The sequence below is a fragment of the Schistocerca gregaria genome, chromosome 4, assembly GCF_023897955.1.
Source record: "Schistocerca gregaria isolate iqSchGreg1 chromosome 4, iqSchGreg1.2, whole genome shotgun sequence".
NCBI classification, from domain to species: domain Eukaryota; kingdom Metazoa; phylum Arthropoda; class Insecta; order Orthoptera; family Acrididae; genus Schistocerca; species Schistocerca gregaria.
Window position 1 is genome coordinate 771,102,656 of NC_064923.1, and position 18,258 is coordinate 771,120,913.

At 42.2% G+C, this 18,258-nt stretch overlaps 1 protein-coding gene and 3 non-coding genes across 5 annotated transcripts in view; 1 reads left to right on the plus strand and 3 right to left on the minus strand.

Moving 5' to 3' along the window:
• Nucleotides 1-18,258, plus strand: part of LOC126365943 (BRCA1-associated RING domain protein 1-like) — a 169,977-nt gene that overhangs the window by 105,720 nt on the left and 45,999 nt on the right. For both annotated transcript variants that reach the window (XM_050008719.1, XM_050008720.1), the window contains one exon: nucleotides 6,645-6,842. In XM_050008719.1, the coding sequence (XP_049864676.1) occupies nucleotides 6,645-6,842 (198 nt within the window). The remainder of the gene's footprint in view (nucleotides 1-6,644; nucleotides 6,843-18,258) is intronic.
• Trnas-cga (transfer RNA serine (anticodon CGA)) lies at nucleotides 39-113 on the minus strand. Its single transcript has one exon. It is a non-coding gene; the product is annotated as a tRNA-Ser (tRNA).
• Nucleotides 339-413, minus strand: Trnas-cga (transfer RNA serine (anticodon CGA)). Its single transcript has one exon. It is a non-coding gene; the product is annotated as a tRNA-Ser (tRNA).
• On the minus strand, nucleotides 639-713 carry Trnas-cga (transfer RNA serine (anticodon CGA)). Its single transcript has one exon. It is a non-coding gene; the product is annotated as a tRNA-Ser (tRNA).

The following is an 18,258-nucleotide window of genomic DNA, read 5'->3' on the forward strand; positions in this document are numbered from 1 at the left end:
GTGCGCTGATATGAAACTTCCTGGCAGATTAAAACTGTGTGCCCGACCGAGACTCGAACTCGGGACCTTTGCCTTTCGCGGGCAAGTGCTCTACCAACTGAGCTACCGAAGCACGACTCACGCCCGGTACTCACAGCTTTACTTCTGCCAGTATCCGTCTCCTACCTTCCAAACTTTACAGAAGCTCTTCTGCGAAACATGCAGAACTAGCACTCCTGAAAGAAAGGATACTGTGGAGACATGGCTTAGCCACAGCCTGGGGGATGTTTCCAGAATGAGATTTTCACTCTGCAGCGGAGTGTGCGCTGATATGAAACTTCCTGGCAGATTAAAACTGTGTGCCCGACCGAGACTCGAACTCGGGACCTTTGCCTTTCGCGGGCAAGTGCTCTACCAACTGAGCTACCGAAGCACGACTCACGCCCGGTACTCACAGCTTTACTTCTGCCAGTATCCGTCTCCTACCTTCCAAACTTTACAGAAGCTCTTCTGCGAAACATGCAGAACTAGCACTCCTGAAAGAAAGGATACTGTGGAGACATGGCTTAGCCACAGCCTGGGGGATGTTTCCAGAATGAGATTTTCACTCTGCAGCGGAGTGTGCGCTGATATGAAACTTCCTGGCAGATTAAAACTGTGTGCCCGACCGAGACTCGAACTCGGGACCTTTGCCTTTCGCGGGCAAGTGCTCTACCAACTGAGCTACCGAAGCACGACTCACGCCCGGTACTCACAGCTTTACTTCTGCCAGTATCCGTCTCCTACCTTCCAAACTTTACAGAAGCTCTTCTGCGAAACATGCAGAACTAGCACTCCTGAAAGAAAGGATACTGTGGAGACATGGCTTAGCCACAGCCTGGGGGATGTTTCCAGAATGAGATTTTCACTCTGCAGCGGAGTGTGCGCTGATATGAGTACCGGGCGTGAGTCGTGCTTCGGTAGCTCAGTTGGTAGAGCACTTGCCCGCGAATGGCAAAGGTCCCGAGTTCGAGTCTCGGTCGGGCACACAGTTTTAATCTGCCAGTTTGGGCTATTGCTAACATTTTTGAGTTCTTGTGGTAGCTTATTGAAAATGGATCCAGCAGAATACTGCACTCCTTTTTGCACAAGAGTCAAGGAAGTGTATTCCACATGCAAATTGGATTTCTGCCTAGTATTAACTGAGTGAAAGTTGCTAGCTCTTGGGAATAGGCTAATATTGCTAACAACAAATGACATTAAAGAAAATATATACTGTGAGGGGAATGTCAGAATTCCCAGACTATTGAATAGGGGTCTACAAGAGGTCCTCAAGCTTACACCACATATAGCTCGAACAGCCCGTTTTTGAGCCAAAAATACCCTTTTTGAATCAGAAGAATTACCCCAAAAAATAGTACCATTTGACATAAGCCTATGAAAATATGCGAAGTAGACTACTTTTCATGTTGAAGTGTCACTTATTTCAGATACTGCTCTAATGGTAAATAAAGCAGCATTTAGTTTCTGAACAAGATCTTGGACATGGGCTTTCCACAACTGCTTACTATCTATCCGAACGCCTAGGAACTTATAATATTACCATTCTGTCTGATCGAAATATCGGTTCTTGTTGAATTGTGAGTTAGAAACTGTAAAAACTTAGTCTTACTGTGATTTAGCATCAAATTATTTTCGACAAGCCACGAACTTATTTCATGAACTACATTATTTGATACTGTTTCAATATTACACACAAGATCCTTCACTATCAAGCTGGTGTCATCAGCAAACAGAAATATTTTTGAATCACCTGCAATACTAGAAGGCATATCATTTAGATAAATAAGAAACAGCAGTGGCCCCAGCACTGACCTTGGGGAACACCCCACTTAACAGTGCCCCATTGGGACTGAACATCACTACCACTTTCAGTATTGCCGAGAATTACCTTCTGCTTTCTGTTCTTAAAGTAAGAGACAAACCAATTGTAAGCTACTCCCCTTACTCCATAATGGTCCAACTTCTGCAGCAATATTTTGTGGTCAACACAATCGAAACCTTAGTTAAATCAAAGAAAACACCTAGCGTTCACAACCTTTTATTTAATCCGTCCAAAACCTCACAGAGAAAAGAGAATATAGCATTTTCAGTTGTTAAACCATTTCTAAAACCAAAGTGAACATTTGACAGCAAATTATGTGAATTTAAATGCTCCAGTAACCTTGTATATACAACCTTCTCGATAACTTTAGCAAACACCGATGGCATAGAAATAGGTCTAAAATTGTCAACATTATCAATGTCTCCCTTTTTATAAAATGGCTTCACTACCGAGTACTTTAATCGGTCAGGAAACCGACCACTCCTAAAGGAAAAGTTACAGATATGGCTAAGTACTGGGCTAACATACATACGAGGTGCATTCAAGTTCTAAGGCCTCCGATTTTTTTTCTAATTAAATACTCACCCGAAATCGATGAAACTGGCGTTACTTCTCGACATAATCGCCCTGCAGACGTACACATTTTTCACAATGCTGACACCATGATTCCATGGCAGCGGTGAAGGCTTCTTTAGGAGTCTGTTTGGACCACTGGAAAATCGCTGAGGCAATAGCAGCATGGCTGGTGAATGTGAGGCCACGGAGAGTGTCTTTCATTGTTGGAAAAAGCCAAAAGTCACTAGGAGCCAGCTCAGGCAAGTAGGGAGCATGAGGAATCACTTCAACGTAGTTATCATGAAGAAACTGTTGCGTAACGTTAGCTTGATGTGCGGGCGGATTGTTTTGGTGAAACAGCACACGTGCAACCCTTCCCAGACGTTTTTGTTGCAGTGCAGGAAGGAATTTGTTCTTCAAAACATTTTCGTAGAATGCACCTGTTACCGTAGTGCCCTTCGGAACGCGATGGGTAAGGATTACACCCTCGCTGTCCCAGAACATGGACACCATCATTTTTTCAGCACTGACAGTTACCCGAAATTTTTTTGGTGGCGGTGAATCTGTGTGCTTTCATTGAGCTGGCTGGCGCTTTGTTTCTGGATTGAAAAATGGCATCCACGTCTCATCCAATGTCACAACCGATGAAAAGAAAGTCCCATTCATGCTGTCGTCGTGCGTCAACATTGCTTGGCAACATGCCACACGGGCAGCTATGTGGTCGTCCGTCAGCATTCGTGGCACCCACCTGGATGACACTTTTCGCATTTTCAGGTCGTCATGCAGGATTGTGGGCACAGAACCCATAGAAATGCCAACTCTGGAGGCGATCTGTTCAACAGTCATTCGGCGATCCCCCAAAACAATTCTCTCCATTTTCTCGATCATGTCGTCAGACCGGCTTGTGCGAGCCCGAGGTTGTTTCGGTTTGTTGTCACACAATGTTCTGCCTTCATTAAACTGTCACACCCACGAACGCACATTCGACACATCCATAAGTCCATCACCACATGTCTCCTTCCACTGTCAATGAATTTCAATTGGTTTCACACCACGCAAATTCAGAAAATGAATGATTGCACGCTGTTCAAGTAAGGAAAACGTCGCCATTTTAATATTTAAAACAGTTCTCATTCTCGCCGCTGGTGGGAAAATTCCATCTGCCGTACGGTGCTGCCATCTCTGGGACATATTGACAATGAACGTGGCCTCATTTTAAAACAATGCGCATGTTTCTATCTCTTTCCAGTCCGGAGAAAAAAAATTGGAGGCTTTAGAACTTGAAGGCACCTCATAGAACAATACTTCAGTATTCTGCTAGATACCCCGTCGTATCCATGAGAGTTCTTGGTCTTTAGTGATTTAATTGTTAACTCAATCTCCCTCTTGTCAGTATCACAGAGGAGCATTTCAGGTAACAGTCTCGAAACACTTTTTTCTAAGAGCACTATATGATTCCCTGTTGGGACTAGGTTTCCATTTAGTTCACCTGCTATATTCAGAAAGTGATTATTAAATACTGTACATATACGTGACTTATCAGTAACACAGACATTCCCACTATGCACTGATTCTATATCCTGGACCTGTCTCTACAGACCAGCCACTTCCTTTACGACTGACCATATGGTTTTAATTTTATCTTGAGACTTAGCTATCTGCAAACCACATATTTTTTGCCTTCCTAATAACATTTTTAAGCACCTTACAATACTGTTTGTAATGGGGTGCTGCATTTATATTTTGACTGTTTCTAACGTTTTGATATTATTGCCACTTTGTTCTACAAAATATTCTTATCCCTCTAGTCAGCCAACCAAGCTGCCTGCTTGTGCTAGTACCCTGTTTTGAACGTTCTAACGGAAATCAACTTTCAAAGAGCATGAGAAAAGTCTTGAGATAAGCATTATATTTATCGTCTACTGTATCAGTGCTATAAACATCTTGCCATTCTTGTTCCTTGATGAGGTTTACAAAGGTCTCTACAGCAACTAGATCAGCTTTTCTAAACAGCTGATGCCTATATTTAACTCGTTTTGCAGCACAAAAATCTTTTGGAGTTAAAATTTGTGCATCATGATCTGAAAGGCCATTCACCTTTTTGCTAACAGAATGCCCTTCTAGTAATGAGGAATGAACAAAAATGTTGTCTATGGTTGTTCTACTGTTCCCTTGCACTCTCGTTGGAAAGAATATAGTTTGCATAAGATTATATGAATTAGGGAGGTCTACCAGCATCCTCTTCCTTGCACAATCACTTATATAATTAATATTGAAGTCGCCACATATAACTAACTTTTTGTATTTCCTATAAAGTGAACCAAGAATCTCCTCTAGCTTTAGCAAAAATGTTGTGAAATCAGAGTCTGGGGATCTATAAATAACAACAGTTAGAAGTTTAGCTCTGTTAAATTTAACCACACCTGCACAACATTCAAACACCTTTGTACACAGTACTTTGAAACATCAATTGACTCAAATGGGATGCTGTTTTTCACATACATGGCTACTCCCCCACACCGCAAAGAGCTCCTCGAAAAGCTGCCAGCCAACCTGTATCCTGGTAAAGGAAGCCTCTGAATTATCTCCTTATTTAAGAAGTGTTCAGATATACCAGTAATTTCAGAGTCAACATCTATAAGCAATTCACTAACTTTATCTCTAATACCTTGTATATTTTGATGAAATATACTAATTCCCTCATTACTCGGATACCTAAGCTTTGTCAAAAGTGGTTCCTTTGTTAGAGAGACTTCCCTTAAGCAGGAATACGTATCAGTTGATTTTAATCTAAAAAAGGTGCAGCTCTAACGCCCACTACTGCAGAAATTTTCCCATGAGTGATCCCACCAACCCCACCTATGCTGTCACCTATAAGCTTTGCCAACCTCCCCTTCCCATACCTGTTAAGGTTACATTAGAAAATGTAGCGGATGTATTAAAGAGACTGCCTACCCTATGCTTGTCTGTCCTCTTTTGGAGCAAACATTACCAGATGGAATTAATGGAGTGTATCAAGAAAGTTCAAAGAGCACGTTTTGCACTATCGAGAAATAGGAGAGTGAGTGTCACAGACATGATACAGGACTTGGGATGGACATAAGTGAAACAAAGGCATTTCTTGTTGCAGAAAAATCTCCTCACAAAATTTCAACCACCAACATTATCCACCAAATCCAAAAATATTTTGTTGACACTGACGTACCTAGGGAGAAATGATCCTCATAATAAAATAACAGAAATTAGAGCTTTTACGGAAGTCTATAGGAGTTCGTGTCTTCCGCATGCTGTTCAAGATTGGAATAGTAGAGAATTATTGTGAAGGTGGTTCAATAAACCCTCTGCCACCCTTGGAATAGTAGAGAATTATTGTGAAGGTGGTTCAATAAACTCTCTGCCATATACTTAAGTGTGATTTGCTGAGTAGTCATGTAGATATAGATGTAGAAGCTGTTTGTGAGGTACAGTGTCAAAAGCCTTCTGGAAATCTAGAAATACGGAATCAATTTGAATTTCATAATCTTCGAATTTAGTGGATTTCTCCTATTGCCTTTTTTGAATATTAATGTGATCTGTCTGTTATTTGATAAAGTAATCTTGTTATTATTTATTGATACACATAGTACTGAACTGATTGTTTTGTAATTTTCACACTTCCTTTCTTTGAAGTAAAACATTCTTTGTAAAATCTGATGAAACTTCTCAGATGCCTAAATTTCATACATTAGCTTGCATATTTATTGCTCCACTCTTTAGCCTGATGTTTGTAAGTATTTCATTGGTGATTCATTAATACCTGGACATTCATTCCTCCTGAGTTCACGCAAACACTTTTGAAATTTTGATTTGCCTATGCTTGTGCCTGTACACGCACATCTTTCCACCCTTGGAGGGGGGATGCATTCTTGTTACTGCCAAACTTAGTGGAATGACCTTTTTCCCCTAAAAAGCATGGCAGCTCATGTTGTGTTTATAGCTACTGTTGTATCCGATCTTGATCATATTTTGAATGTAAACATTCAGATCTATCCATGATCATGCTCTCCAGTGTAAGAAAATGTAAATTGTGCAAAATCATAATCTACTGCAAAGGAAAAGTTTTTGTGTTAACCCAGCAAAATGAGAGAAAAGAAAATTGTGTAATATCAATTTTTTCTGTCTAGTTACTGTGATTTTAGTCTAGGCCATTTATTTGGTTGCCTGGTTTGTATTATATTAAGAGGACTTTCTGAAATTAATTTTGCAGTGATGTTGCACGAACTGACGAAATTAAGGCTATACTTAATGAGAATATAAGAACTGAGCCTGTGAAAGTAGAAGAAAAAATTGCAAGCTTTGATGCCAGTAACACTGTCATTCTTGCATCTGGCCTGTCTGATGACCAGGAGAAGGATCTCCGGAAGTTCACTGATGCATTTGATTTCCAGGTTGTAGAAAATTATTGGTGAGTAGATGACTGAATGACTTTCTTACAGATTAATTGCCATCTCATTTCCATAGTAAAGTAGAAGGTCATAAGTTAGAAATAGTGGTTGCGATGGTTGGTTGGTGACTTTTTTAAATTTTTACAAACATGTTCATTATTCTTGAGAAGTAGAATGGGTGGAAATATGGATGCATGCACAAATCCACTATATGGTGATTGTGTATTCCTACTCATTCCATTACTTCCACCAACAATTTCTGTTGTATTACAATACTATTAGATGAAATATTTATTGCTTAATTTTCTTCATCTCAATGAAGGTGGGGTCCGGGTATGTACTTGGAAAATTTTGATTATCTAGAAATCTCTCTCTTTACAACAGCTACTTTTACTCTTTTTCTTGCGCTTCCAGTTTTAAATTTAGAATATTACTTTATAGTGAACATTAATTGTGTGTTCGTTGTAACCAAGAGAATATGTCACGAATTGACTGTAAATCGGCATCAAGGATTCATCCGGTGGAAATTTCTCAAATATCCAGCTAATCACACATATTTTGCAGAGTCACTTAGTGTCAAGTTGATGTTCTAAGTCCCCAGGTTCTCCCTGGCAAGGTACGCAATCATACAGACACTTAAATGTTGAAAGTTTGGTTAACGCATTTCACAGATTTGCTTCACAGTATGCTTCATGACTACATATAAGTCTGACAAACACCTCACAACTGCACAGCATTTAGCTAAGCCTTAATAAAGTAATGTAGTACTTATTCAGCATGATCACCTGCCAATGAACTGAGACTCAAAACTTGTACCAACATATTGTACCTCCTGATAACTTGCATACAGCATAGAGTAATGCTTGTTTCGTGGCCTATACAGCATTGTAATAATTTAATTTACATGGGTGGTTGTAGATGTTGTTGCCCAAAGTGTGCTTTGATGCAGGTCTCCTTCCTAGCCTACCTTGTGCAAGTCTCTTGATCTGTGTGTAACTATTGTAATATACATCCATTTGAATTTCGTTGGTGTATTCAGTATTTGGTCTCTTGAGTTTTCACCGTCCCAGCTTCCTCCATTGCCAAATTAACCATTCTTTCATACCCCAGAGATTCAGCCACTTTCTTTCTTTCAATCAAGTAGCATGGAACAGCTCTTTTCTGTGCATTTCAATTCAGAGCCTCTTTATTAGTTGTCCAATATATCCAACTAATTGTCAAATTTCTTCTGTGATGCAATGTTTCAGAATCTTTCGTCCACACTGTTTTTTACTGTTTATCATCCACATCATCCACATTTCACTCCACATGCTCTAGATCAAAATTTTCCAAAGAGGCTTCCTAATGCTTCTGTGAGGTTTGCTGAAAAGTAATGGCACCAATTTTTTAATGTGAAAACTCATAAAGCTTTTTAAACAAAACAAACTTTATAACATTCTACATCTTTAAACTTCATGTCCACATATTTAGTTTCCAGCAGAGTTACCATAGAGATGAACATGAGGCCATTTTATTGACACAGTCTCTGTAAATGTTTGACTTTGTTGATGGAGCCACAACCTCACTTAGGCTTGCACTGCTTCATCAATGTCAAAGTGAATTCTTCAAAACTGTTTATAACAGGGTTGCCACGGGTTATGGAAATCTGGGAATTTCAAACACATATGGGAAATATGGGAAATATCAGGGAAATTTGGAAAAAAAGCACTGGGAAAATCTTGTTTCTGTCTCCGTAATGAAATGGTTTGTTTACTGAGGTGTGATGCGCTGTTGCCGGCTGGGCTTGCAGTCAGTGGTGGCGCCACTCCTTGTGTGCCGGCGAGAGGCAGGGAGGCACGAGGAGTGGTTTGTGTGGATCTGGTGGCTGGAAATGGGGTGGGGGTCGTGTGGGCCCGGCCTAGCAGCTGCCGGCAAGAGGCAGGGAGGCGCGAGGAGTGGTTTGTGTGGATCTGGTGGCTGGAAATGGGGTGGGGGTCGTGTGGGCCTGGCCTAGCAGCTGCCGGCGAGAGGCAGGGAGGCGCGAGGAGTGGTTTGTGTGGATCTGGTGGCTGGAAATGGGGTGGGGGTCGTGTGGGCCCGGCCTAGCAGCTGCCGGCGAGAGGCAGGGAGGCACGAGGAGTGGTTTGTGTGGATCTGGTGGCTGGAAATGGGGTGGGGGTCGTGTGGGCCCGAGCTGTGCCCGAGTGATTGCGTGAATGTGTGTGTTCTCTTGTGTTCTGACAAAAGTTATGGCTGAAAATTTAGTTGTGCGTGTGTGATTGCCTGTGTCTCTGCAACCATCATTACCAACTAATTAATGGAAAATCTCATATAAAGATGTGAAACAATTACTAACAAAGAGATAGAGGGGCTGGCCAGTACTTACCTCAGCTCAGTACAGCCAATAGAAACACAAAAAACAACCGAAAATTTAAGTTCCTAGCTTTCGGAATAAATGTTCCTTCATCAGGGAGGAGAGAGGGGAAAGAAAGGGAAGAAGGGAAAGTGGATTTAGTTACTCACAACCCAGGTTATGAAGCAACAGGGAAAGGAAAACAGGGAAGGTAGCAAGGATGGAGGCATGGTTGTCAGAGGGAAGCCAAAGATATTCTACTGTAGGTACTGTGCCAGCTTCAAACCAAAGAGGATGCATACAGAAGTAAAGAGGTGTATAGTATAAAGATGTAGGATGAAAAGATGCATGAATGGCTAAAGAGGAAAGGGAACGAGGAGAAGACTGAAAAGTAAATGGGAGTGAGGTTGTTTAACGTAGGTTCAGTCCAGGGGGATGGCAGGATGAAAGGATGTGCTGGAGTACAAGTTCCCATCTCCGCAGTTCAGAGGGACTGGTGTTGGGTGGGAGAAGCCAAATGGCACATACAGTGTAGCAGGTTCCTAGGTCCCTAGAATTATGCTGGAGGGCATGCTCCGCTACTGGGTATTGGACATCTCCTAGGCGGACAGTTCGTCTGTGTCCGTTCGTGCGCTCAGCTAGTTTAGTTGTTGTCATACCAATGTAAAAGGCTGTGCAGTGCAGGCATGTCAGCTGATAAATGACGTGTGTAGTTTCACACGTGGTCCTGCCTTGAATTGTGTATGTTTTACCAGTAGCGGGGCTAGAGTAGGTGGTTGTGGGGGGATGCATGGGGCAGGTTTTGCAGCAGGGTCGGTTACAGGGGTAGGAACCGCTGGGTAGAGAAGGTAGTCTGGGAATATTGTAGGGTTTAACAAGGATGTTACGGAGGTTAAGGGGGTTGACTTGAGATAGTCATATCCGTGGCGGAGTAATTTATTGATGTATTCGAGGCCAGGATAATATTTGGTGACAAGGGGGATGCTTCTGTGTGGTCTGAGGGTAGGAATATTGTTGTTGGACGGGGAGGAATGTATTGGTCGGGAGATCTGTTTGTGGACAAGGTCTGCAGGATAGTTGCGGGAGAGGAAAGCACTGGTCAGGTTATTGGTGTAATTGTTGCGGGATTCGTCACTGGAGCAGATACGTTTGCCACGAATACCTAGGCTGTAGGGAAGGGAGCATTTGATGTGGAATGGATGGCAGCTATCAAAGTGAAGGTACTGTTGTTTGTTGGTGGGTTTGATATGGACAGAGGTGTGGATGTGAGCTTCAACAAGATGGTCAACATCCAGGAAGGTGGCTTGGGTTTTGGAGAAGGACCAGGTGAAATTCAGATTCGAAAAGGAGTTGAGGTTATGGAGGAAATTAAGGAGTGTTTCTTCACCATGAGTCCAGACCACAAAGATGTCATCTCTAAACCTATACCAGGCCAGGGGAAGCAGCTGTTGGGTCTTCAGGAAAGACTCCTCCATGCGGCCCATGAAGAGGTTGGCATAGGACGGATCCATCCTGGTTCCCATGGCAGTTCCCCTGATTTGTTTGTAGGTCTGGCATTCAAAAGTGAAGTTATTATGGGTTAGGATGAAGTTGGTAAGTGTGATAAGGAACGAGGTTTTTGGAAGATCTTCGGGTGGGCGTTGGGAGAGGTAGTGCTCAAGGGCAGAGAGACCCTGGGTGTGTGGGATGTTTGTGTAAAGGGATGTAGCATCTATGGTGACAAGAAAGGTTTTAGGTGGGAGAGGAGTGGGAATGGATTTGAGGCGTTCTAGGAAGTGGTTTGTGTCCTTGATGTAGGATGGGAGTCTGCGGGTGATAGGTTGGAGATGTTGGTCTACCAGAGCTGAGATACGTTCTGTTGGGGCTTTGAAGCCTGCTACAATGGGACGGACAGGATAGTCCTCTTTGTGGATTTTGGGTAATAGGTAGAAGGAAGGGATACATGGCTCAGGTGGAGTGAGTAAGTCTATGGAAGCCGTTGTGAGGCCTTGTGAGGGACCTTGGATTTTTAGGATTTTCTGCAGCTCAGTCTGGATGGAGGGAATGGGATCCTGGGTAACAGCTTTGTAGGTTGAGGTGTCGGAGAGTTGACGCAATCCTTCTGCCACATACTCCACACGGTCAAGTACCACAGTTGTGGAGTCTTTATCCGCCGGAAGGATTACAATAGAGCGGTCGGTTTTCAGCTGCTTAATGGCACGGGATTCAGTTGGGGTGATGTTGGGGATTGTCGGGATGTTCTTCAAGAAGGACTGGGGGGCAACAATGGATGTGAGGAATTCCTGAAATGTCTGCAAGGGATGGTTTTGGGGGAGGGGAGGAGGATCCCTTTGAGAAGGCGGTCGGAACTGTTCTAGACAAGGTTCAACACTGGGTCTAGTATTTGGGGGCTGTGTTTGGGTAGTGAAGTGATATTTCCAGTTGAGGTTCCGGGTGAATTAGAGAAGCTCGTTAACCAGGGCAGTGTGGTTGAATTTAGGTGTGGGGCTAAAGGTTAAGCCTTTTGATAGAACAGATGTCTCTGGAGGAGAGAGGGATCTGGATGAGAGGTTTAGAACTGAATTGGGGTTGGTGATATGTGGCATTTGACTGTGGTTATAGTTGAGATTTGGTCTGTGTGGGTTATGTGCTGGGATGGGGAGATTGAGTAGGGTGGCTAGGCTAGGTTTGTTGGCTATGAGGGGGGTTTGTTGACGGTTCTGTTGTGGTTGGTGTTTGTGAGGGATAGGGAGAGGGACCCCACTTCTTAGGTGTTGCACTAGCACTGTGGATAGTTTTTTCAGGTGGTGTGTGGCAAAGGACTCAAGTTTGCTGCTGGCTTCTAGGATGATGTTCCTGAGTGTGTTCTCCAAGCAAGGGTTTGAGAGGTGGAGGACTTTGAAGAGAGATAGGAGCTGTTGGGAGTGGTGGTTACATGATGTAGTGTAGAGATTCAGGACAAGTTGGGTAAGGGCTAAGGATTGAAGGTTCTGGAAGTCCAGGAGAGATTTGTGGAAGGAGGAATTGCACCCAGAGATGGGAACTTTTAAGGTAAGTCCTTTAGAGGTAATTCCAAAGGTTAAGCAGGAACGGAGGAAAAGTATGTGGGATTGCAGTTCGGCTACGGTAAATGCATGTTTCCGGAATGAATGTAAATAATGTGGTATAGGATTAGGGTACATAGTGGGTAACTGGTGGGTAGGGAAATAAAATAACTAAAGTTAAAATAGTAATCATAAGAACGAATAAAACGCGGAAGGAAGGGCGAGAAAGAAAGAAAGAAGCATCCCCCTTGTCACCCAATATTATCCTGGCCTCGAATACATCAATAAATTACTCTGCCACGGATATGACTTTCTCAAGTCAACCCCTGAAATTAGATCATCCCTTGACAAAATTCTCCCCACACCACCCAGAGTTTCCTTTCGTCGTCCCCCTAACCTCCGTAACATCCTTGTTAAACCCTACAATATTCCCAGACTACCATCTCTACCCAGCGGTTCCTACCCCTGTAACCGACCCCGCTGCAAAACCTGCCCCATGCATCCCCCCACAACCACCTACTCCAGCCCCGCTACTGGTAAAACATACACAATTCAAGGCAGGACCACGTGTGAAACTACACATGTCATTTATCGGCTGACATGCCTGCACTGCACAGCCTTTTACATTGGTATGACAACAACTAAACTGGCTGATCGCACGAACGGACACAGACGAACTGTCCGCCTAGGAGATGTCCAATACCCAGTAGCGGAGCATGCCCTCCAGCATAATTCTAGGGACCTAGGAACCTGCTACACTGTATGTGCCATTTGGCTTCTCCCACCCAACACCAGTCCCTCTGAACTGCGGAGATGGGAACTTGTACTCCAGCACATCCTTTCATCCTGCCATCCCCCTGGACTGAACCTACGTTAAACAACCTCACTCCCATTTACTTTTCAGTCTTCTCCTCGTTCCCTTTCCTCTTTAGCCATTCATGCATCTTTTCATCCTACATCTTTATACTATACACCTCTTTACTTCTGTATGCATCCTCTTTGGTTTGAAGCTGGCACAGTACCTACAGTAGAATATCTTTGGCTTCCCTCTGACAACCATGCCTCCATCCTTGCTACCTTCCCTGTTTTCCTTTCCCTGTTGCTTCATAACCTGGGTTGTGAGTAACTAAATCCACTTTCCCTTCTTACCTTTCTTTCCCCTCTCTCCTCCCTGATGAAGGAACATTTATTCCGAAAGCTAGGAACTTAAATTTTCGGTTGTTTTTTGTGTTTCTATCAGCTGTACTGAGCTGAGGTAAGTACTGACCAGCCCCTCTATCTCTTTGTTAGTAATTGTGTCACAACCATCATTACTGTGAGTTGCTACCTATCCTCATTATTATTGATTCTCATTGAACACATTATCTGTTGTATGGATTGATCACTGTGGTCTCATTTCATCAACAACCTATCTGTGGCTCATGACTATCTGGTCACACGAATGGATTTCCATGGTGGGCCGGGTCTGTTTGTGTGTGGCTTAATTCAACGGATTTTCATGGTTTATCCACGGACCCACGACTGCTGTGTTCCTCAGGAGGCCAGAGGCTGTGGGTGATGGATTTAAGGAATTGTGATTGTCTCACTACAAGTTTGTTTTATAGTTTGGCATTTTGTATACATTTTATTTGCTCTAGTGCATTTTAGCTCCTCACAAGTAGTTTATATGTTATAAAGGATGGACCATAAGAGGAAGAAATTGTGGAAGTTGCTGGCAGTTTTTATGCTATGTACTCATATCCTCAAAAGAAAAATCGTACAATACCTGTAAAATAATGATATAACTTAGAGGGTAGTAACTGACAATAACGAACTTAGTAGAACCAACATTTTATTGGCAGTCAGCAATAGTGGTGGTTTATGCAATTCTTCTTGGCGTTATACACTTCTTTCAAGAGGCCTCCCTTCTTCTAAGGTTATTTCTGGAATCAGTGGAGGTATTTTAAATCTGTCTTGCAACTCTAAGGAAATACTACCCCCCAACCTCCAACCAAATGCGCTTAATTTTATTGAAATAAACTAACATCAGTGTGCAACTTTAACATATCCCGTGTAACACAAATCTTGCTTTACAGCATAAACTCTTTTTCACACCCAAGTGTGTGTATTGGTGTTTACCATACAGATATTGGCCTAAAAAATAACCTCCATTCAATTTTTATTCCTCCTGAAGCCTTGCTTGCTAGCAGTATGAATCTCTGAACACATCCAGCTTCGTACCACTGCATTATAACTGTGTTACTGTAAAACTTACTCAAGATTACACCGAACTTATTTATTTTTTATTTATTTATTTGCAGTCAGTTTTTGGACTTTGTCATAGATTTATTTCACATATACAAAGCTTTAATTCACATATATATAAATAAATGCATACATTAAGCAAGTCCGTGTTGGAATGTCAACAATATTATGAAAAGGATAGATTGCTACTGACCATAAAGATGACATCTCCAGGGTGTATACGACCCGGGACAACCGGGAGATCCAGGAAAAACACGGGAATTTTATCATCCAGGAGAAAACCGGGAAAAACCCGGGAACTATTTAGAATTCCAGGATAGTTTTTTGTTCTAGTTTTCAATTAAATTTTTGTAATGTTGACTGGGAAGAAGTAATACTTTAACAAAGGACTGGAGCAATAAAACATAAACAAGAGAAAAAAACTAAAATAAAACTTAAGTTGCAAAGAAAATGTGCCATGTACACAAAGAAACACAGTGCTCATACAAGCATCTGCCAGTAGCAAAATCTGTCAAAGGCTTTAGGAAGACTCTGCAATGCTTCATAACAACAAATTGCCTCCGATATGCATGACGTCACAACTGTTTGCATTAAATTCGTGTGAGCAGTTGCGAGCGAGCCCATGCACATGCGCAGTTGAGTCCCGCATGTACCTTCTCCCACTTCTGGCTACAAAAGTGTGGCTGTCAGCTGTATAAACAAGCAGCAGTGTGCTACCCGTAAAAATTTTACTGGGGCACGCAAGCTGCCCTATTCACTTGGAGCAAACCGGGGTATCTGCCCCGGGTGGCAATTTCAGTCAAGCTTTAATCACCTTGCGGAACAATGAAGATATTTTTGTCGGTTTGCTAAAGAAATTTGGCTTTATTAATCTTTTCCGCTGAGGTAGTTAATTTATTTGAAACGAAGTGTTTAATTCCACACTATTGGCTAATTTATTTTAAACCAAGTGTTTAATTCCACACTATTGGCTACTTTCAAGTGTTGGCTGCATTTCATGTTCTAGCACATATGGCATTATGCCATAATAAAAAACCAAACATGGGAAAATACAGTGCACTTTAAGCCGAATTATGCATTTTAGTCTGGTTCACGAAATTTCTCTGACGTCTTGTTTCTTTTATGACATAATGTATGATCTCTCAATGTTTTACACGTATGAACATACAGAACTCCTGCACCATCGTAGCTGCGCAAGGGTGATGACGCCTGTTATCTGGCGCTATGTGCCAACTGCTGAAACGAATCTCTTTCTAACAGCTTGTGGGAAAATATTATGAATGATTGATTGAAAAGCGTTACTTTCGAAGTAAATTTCTTTTTACGCAAGATGAACTAAGTGCGAGAATGTGCGATGAATTTCTTAAATCACAGAGCGTTTGACTCTCATTCAAAAATCAACTGTTTGAGGAAGACCTTTGAGAAAAAATTTCGAGCCTGGGAGATAGACATTTATGTCGCTATCAAAAATTTTACTGCCACATTTGTGTGATATATCTTAAAGTGTAACACGAGTGAAAATAACAACATTATACGTGAAAGTTTAGCTTCTTTTGCAGATTATTACTTGTCGAGGCCAATATTATATGTGAAGGCTTTGCTTTTCTTGCAGCAACACTATGTATATTAATTTACACCATTAACTTTTCCTATTTGTGTGTATGCACAAACAGTAATAATGCTATTGGCTGACTACATCACGTGTCCTAAACCCTGAATATCAGCTGTATCAGTTTGCGAGATCACGTGACATGACCTATGAGTGGCTTACAAAATTGTATCGCAGTCTCGATTACAGTGTTTTGGAAGGTATTATGCGGTGTTTTGTGGAATTCGAATTTATACTTTCGTAATATGAAAATATCCAGCTTACATGGTCTTTTTTTCTTAGTTTCATTTTGTAAAGGGCTGTGAAGTTCTACACCGGTGTATAAAACCATAACCATTTAAAGGATTGATAAGTTTTACATTTCTGAGGAAAAGTATACTGTCACTTAACACGGGAGAAATGTATTTTCACCTGGGGAAAAGTGTGTTTTTTAACCAGGAAATCTGGGAAAAATCCGAGAATTTTTTTTCCTTGTCTGCGTATGCACCCTGCATGTCACACACACACACTCACACACTCATTCACACAAGCAAGCACACATCGTGTATGTGACCGCTACCTGTGGCCTTTTTGGCAAGAATGCAACAGTATCACATTGAGCAGCAGCAGCAGCAATCCAGAGTGCGGCAGGGAAGGCTGAAAGATAGAAGGGTACAGGTGGGCGGAGAGGTCGCAGCGCTGCCTGGCAGAGTGCACAGACTATGTGGCAGGAAAAGGCTGCCAGGCACAATGTCAGAAGAGTGTGGGGGAGGGAAGGGGGAGGAATGGGGAGCAGAGAAGGAGAGCAGCGGACTAGGGGAAAATACAGGTGCGTTGGCAGAGAGTGGCACACAATCTAGCCGAGTGAAAGTGAATTTGGAGGAGGTGATGGAACTGTGGGAGAAGCTGTTGGGTGGAGTGTGTGGGGACAATAGATTACCACAGGCTGAGGTAGGAATAATTTCAGGAGTGGAGAATGTATTGTAAGGATAATTCCTATTTGTGCAGTTCGAAAAAGCTGGTGGTGGAGGGGAGGAATCAGATGGCCCAAGTTGTGAAGCAGCCATTGAAATAAAGCGTGTTATTTCAGTGTCGCGGTGGTTTGATAGTCACACCAATATATGAAGCTGCACAGTGAATGTAACAGAGGTGGTATGACAACCTGCCAGCTGTCTACCAAGTATGAATGGCCACCGCTAAGGGCAAAGTGAACCATCCTGGGATACAACATGCAGCTAAATGTAACATGCTTCATTTCAAAGGCTCCTTCACAACGCAGACCATCTGTTCCCTCCCCTCCAACACCAGCTTTTCTTAACTGCACAGATGGGAGTTGTCCACACAATGCATTCTCCACTCTCAAAATCATCCTGTCATCAACCTACGGTAACCTACTGTCCCCATGCCATCTCACATCTTCATCTATACTTTGCAAACCATTGTGAAATGGATGGCAGAGGGTATGTCTCTTTGTACCAATTATTCGGGTTTCTTCCTGTTTCATTCTCATATGGAGTGCAAGAAGAATGATCATTTGAATTCCTCTGTACCTTCAGTAAATATTCTAATCTTATCCTCATGATCCCTGTGTGAGTGATAAGTAGGTGGTTGTAGTAAATCCCTAGAGTAACCATTTAAAGCCGGTTCTTGAAACTTTGTTAATAAGACTTTTTCGGGATAGTTTACGGCTGTATTCAAGAGTTTGCTATTTCAATTCCTTCACTATCTCTGTGACAATCTACCACAGATTAAACAAACCTGTGACCATTCCTGCTGCCCTTCTATGTATATGTTCAATATCCCCGTTGGTCTTGTCTGGTGCGGATCCCACATACTTGAGCAATATTCTAGAATGAGTTGCACAAGTGATTTGTAAGTAATCTGCTTTGCTGAGTGATTGCAGTTCCCCAATATTCTGCCAATAAACTGATGTCTACTATCTGCTTTACTCACGACTGAAACTATGGGATCATTCCATTTCATATCCCTACAAAGTGCTACAGCCAGGTATTTGTATGAGTTGGCCGACTCCTACAGTGACGCATTGATATCATAGTCGTAGGATACTACATTTTTTCATTTTGTGAAGTGCATAGTTTTACATTTCTGGACATTTAGAGCAAGATGCGAATCTCTGCACCATGTTGAAATCTTACCAAGATCTGACTGAATATTTATGCAGCACTTCATTATAGATAACTTCATCATCTGCAGAAAGCCTGATTTTACTATTAATGTTGTTTTACTAT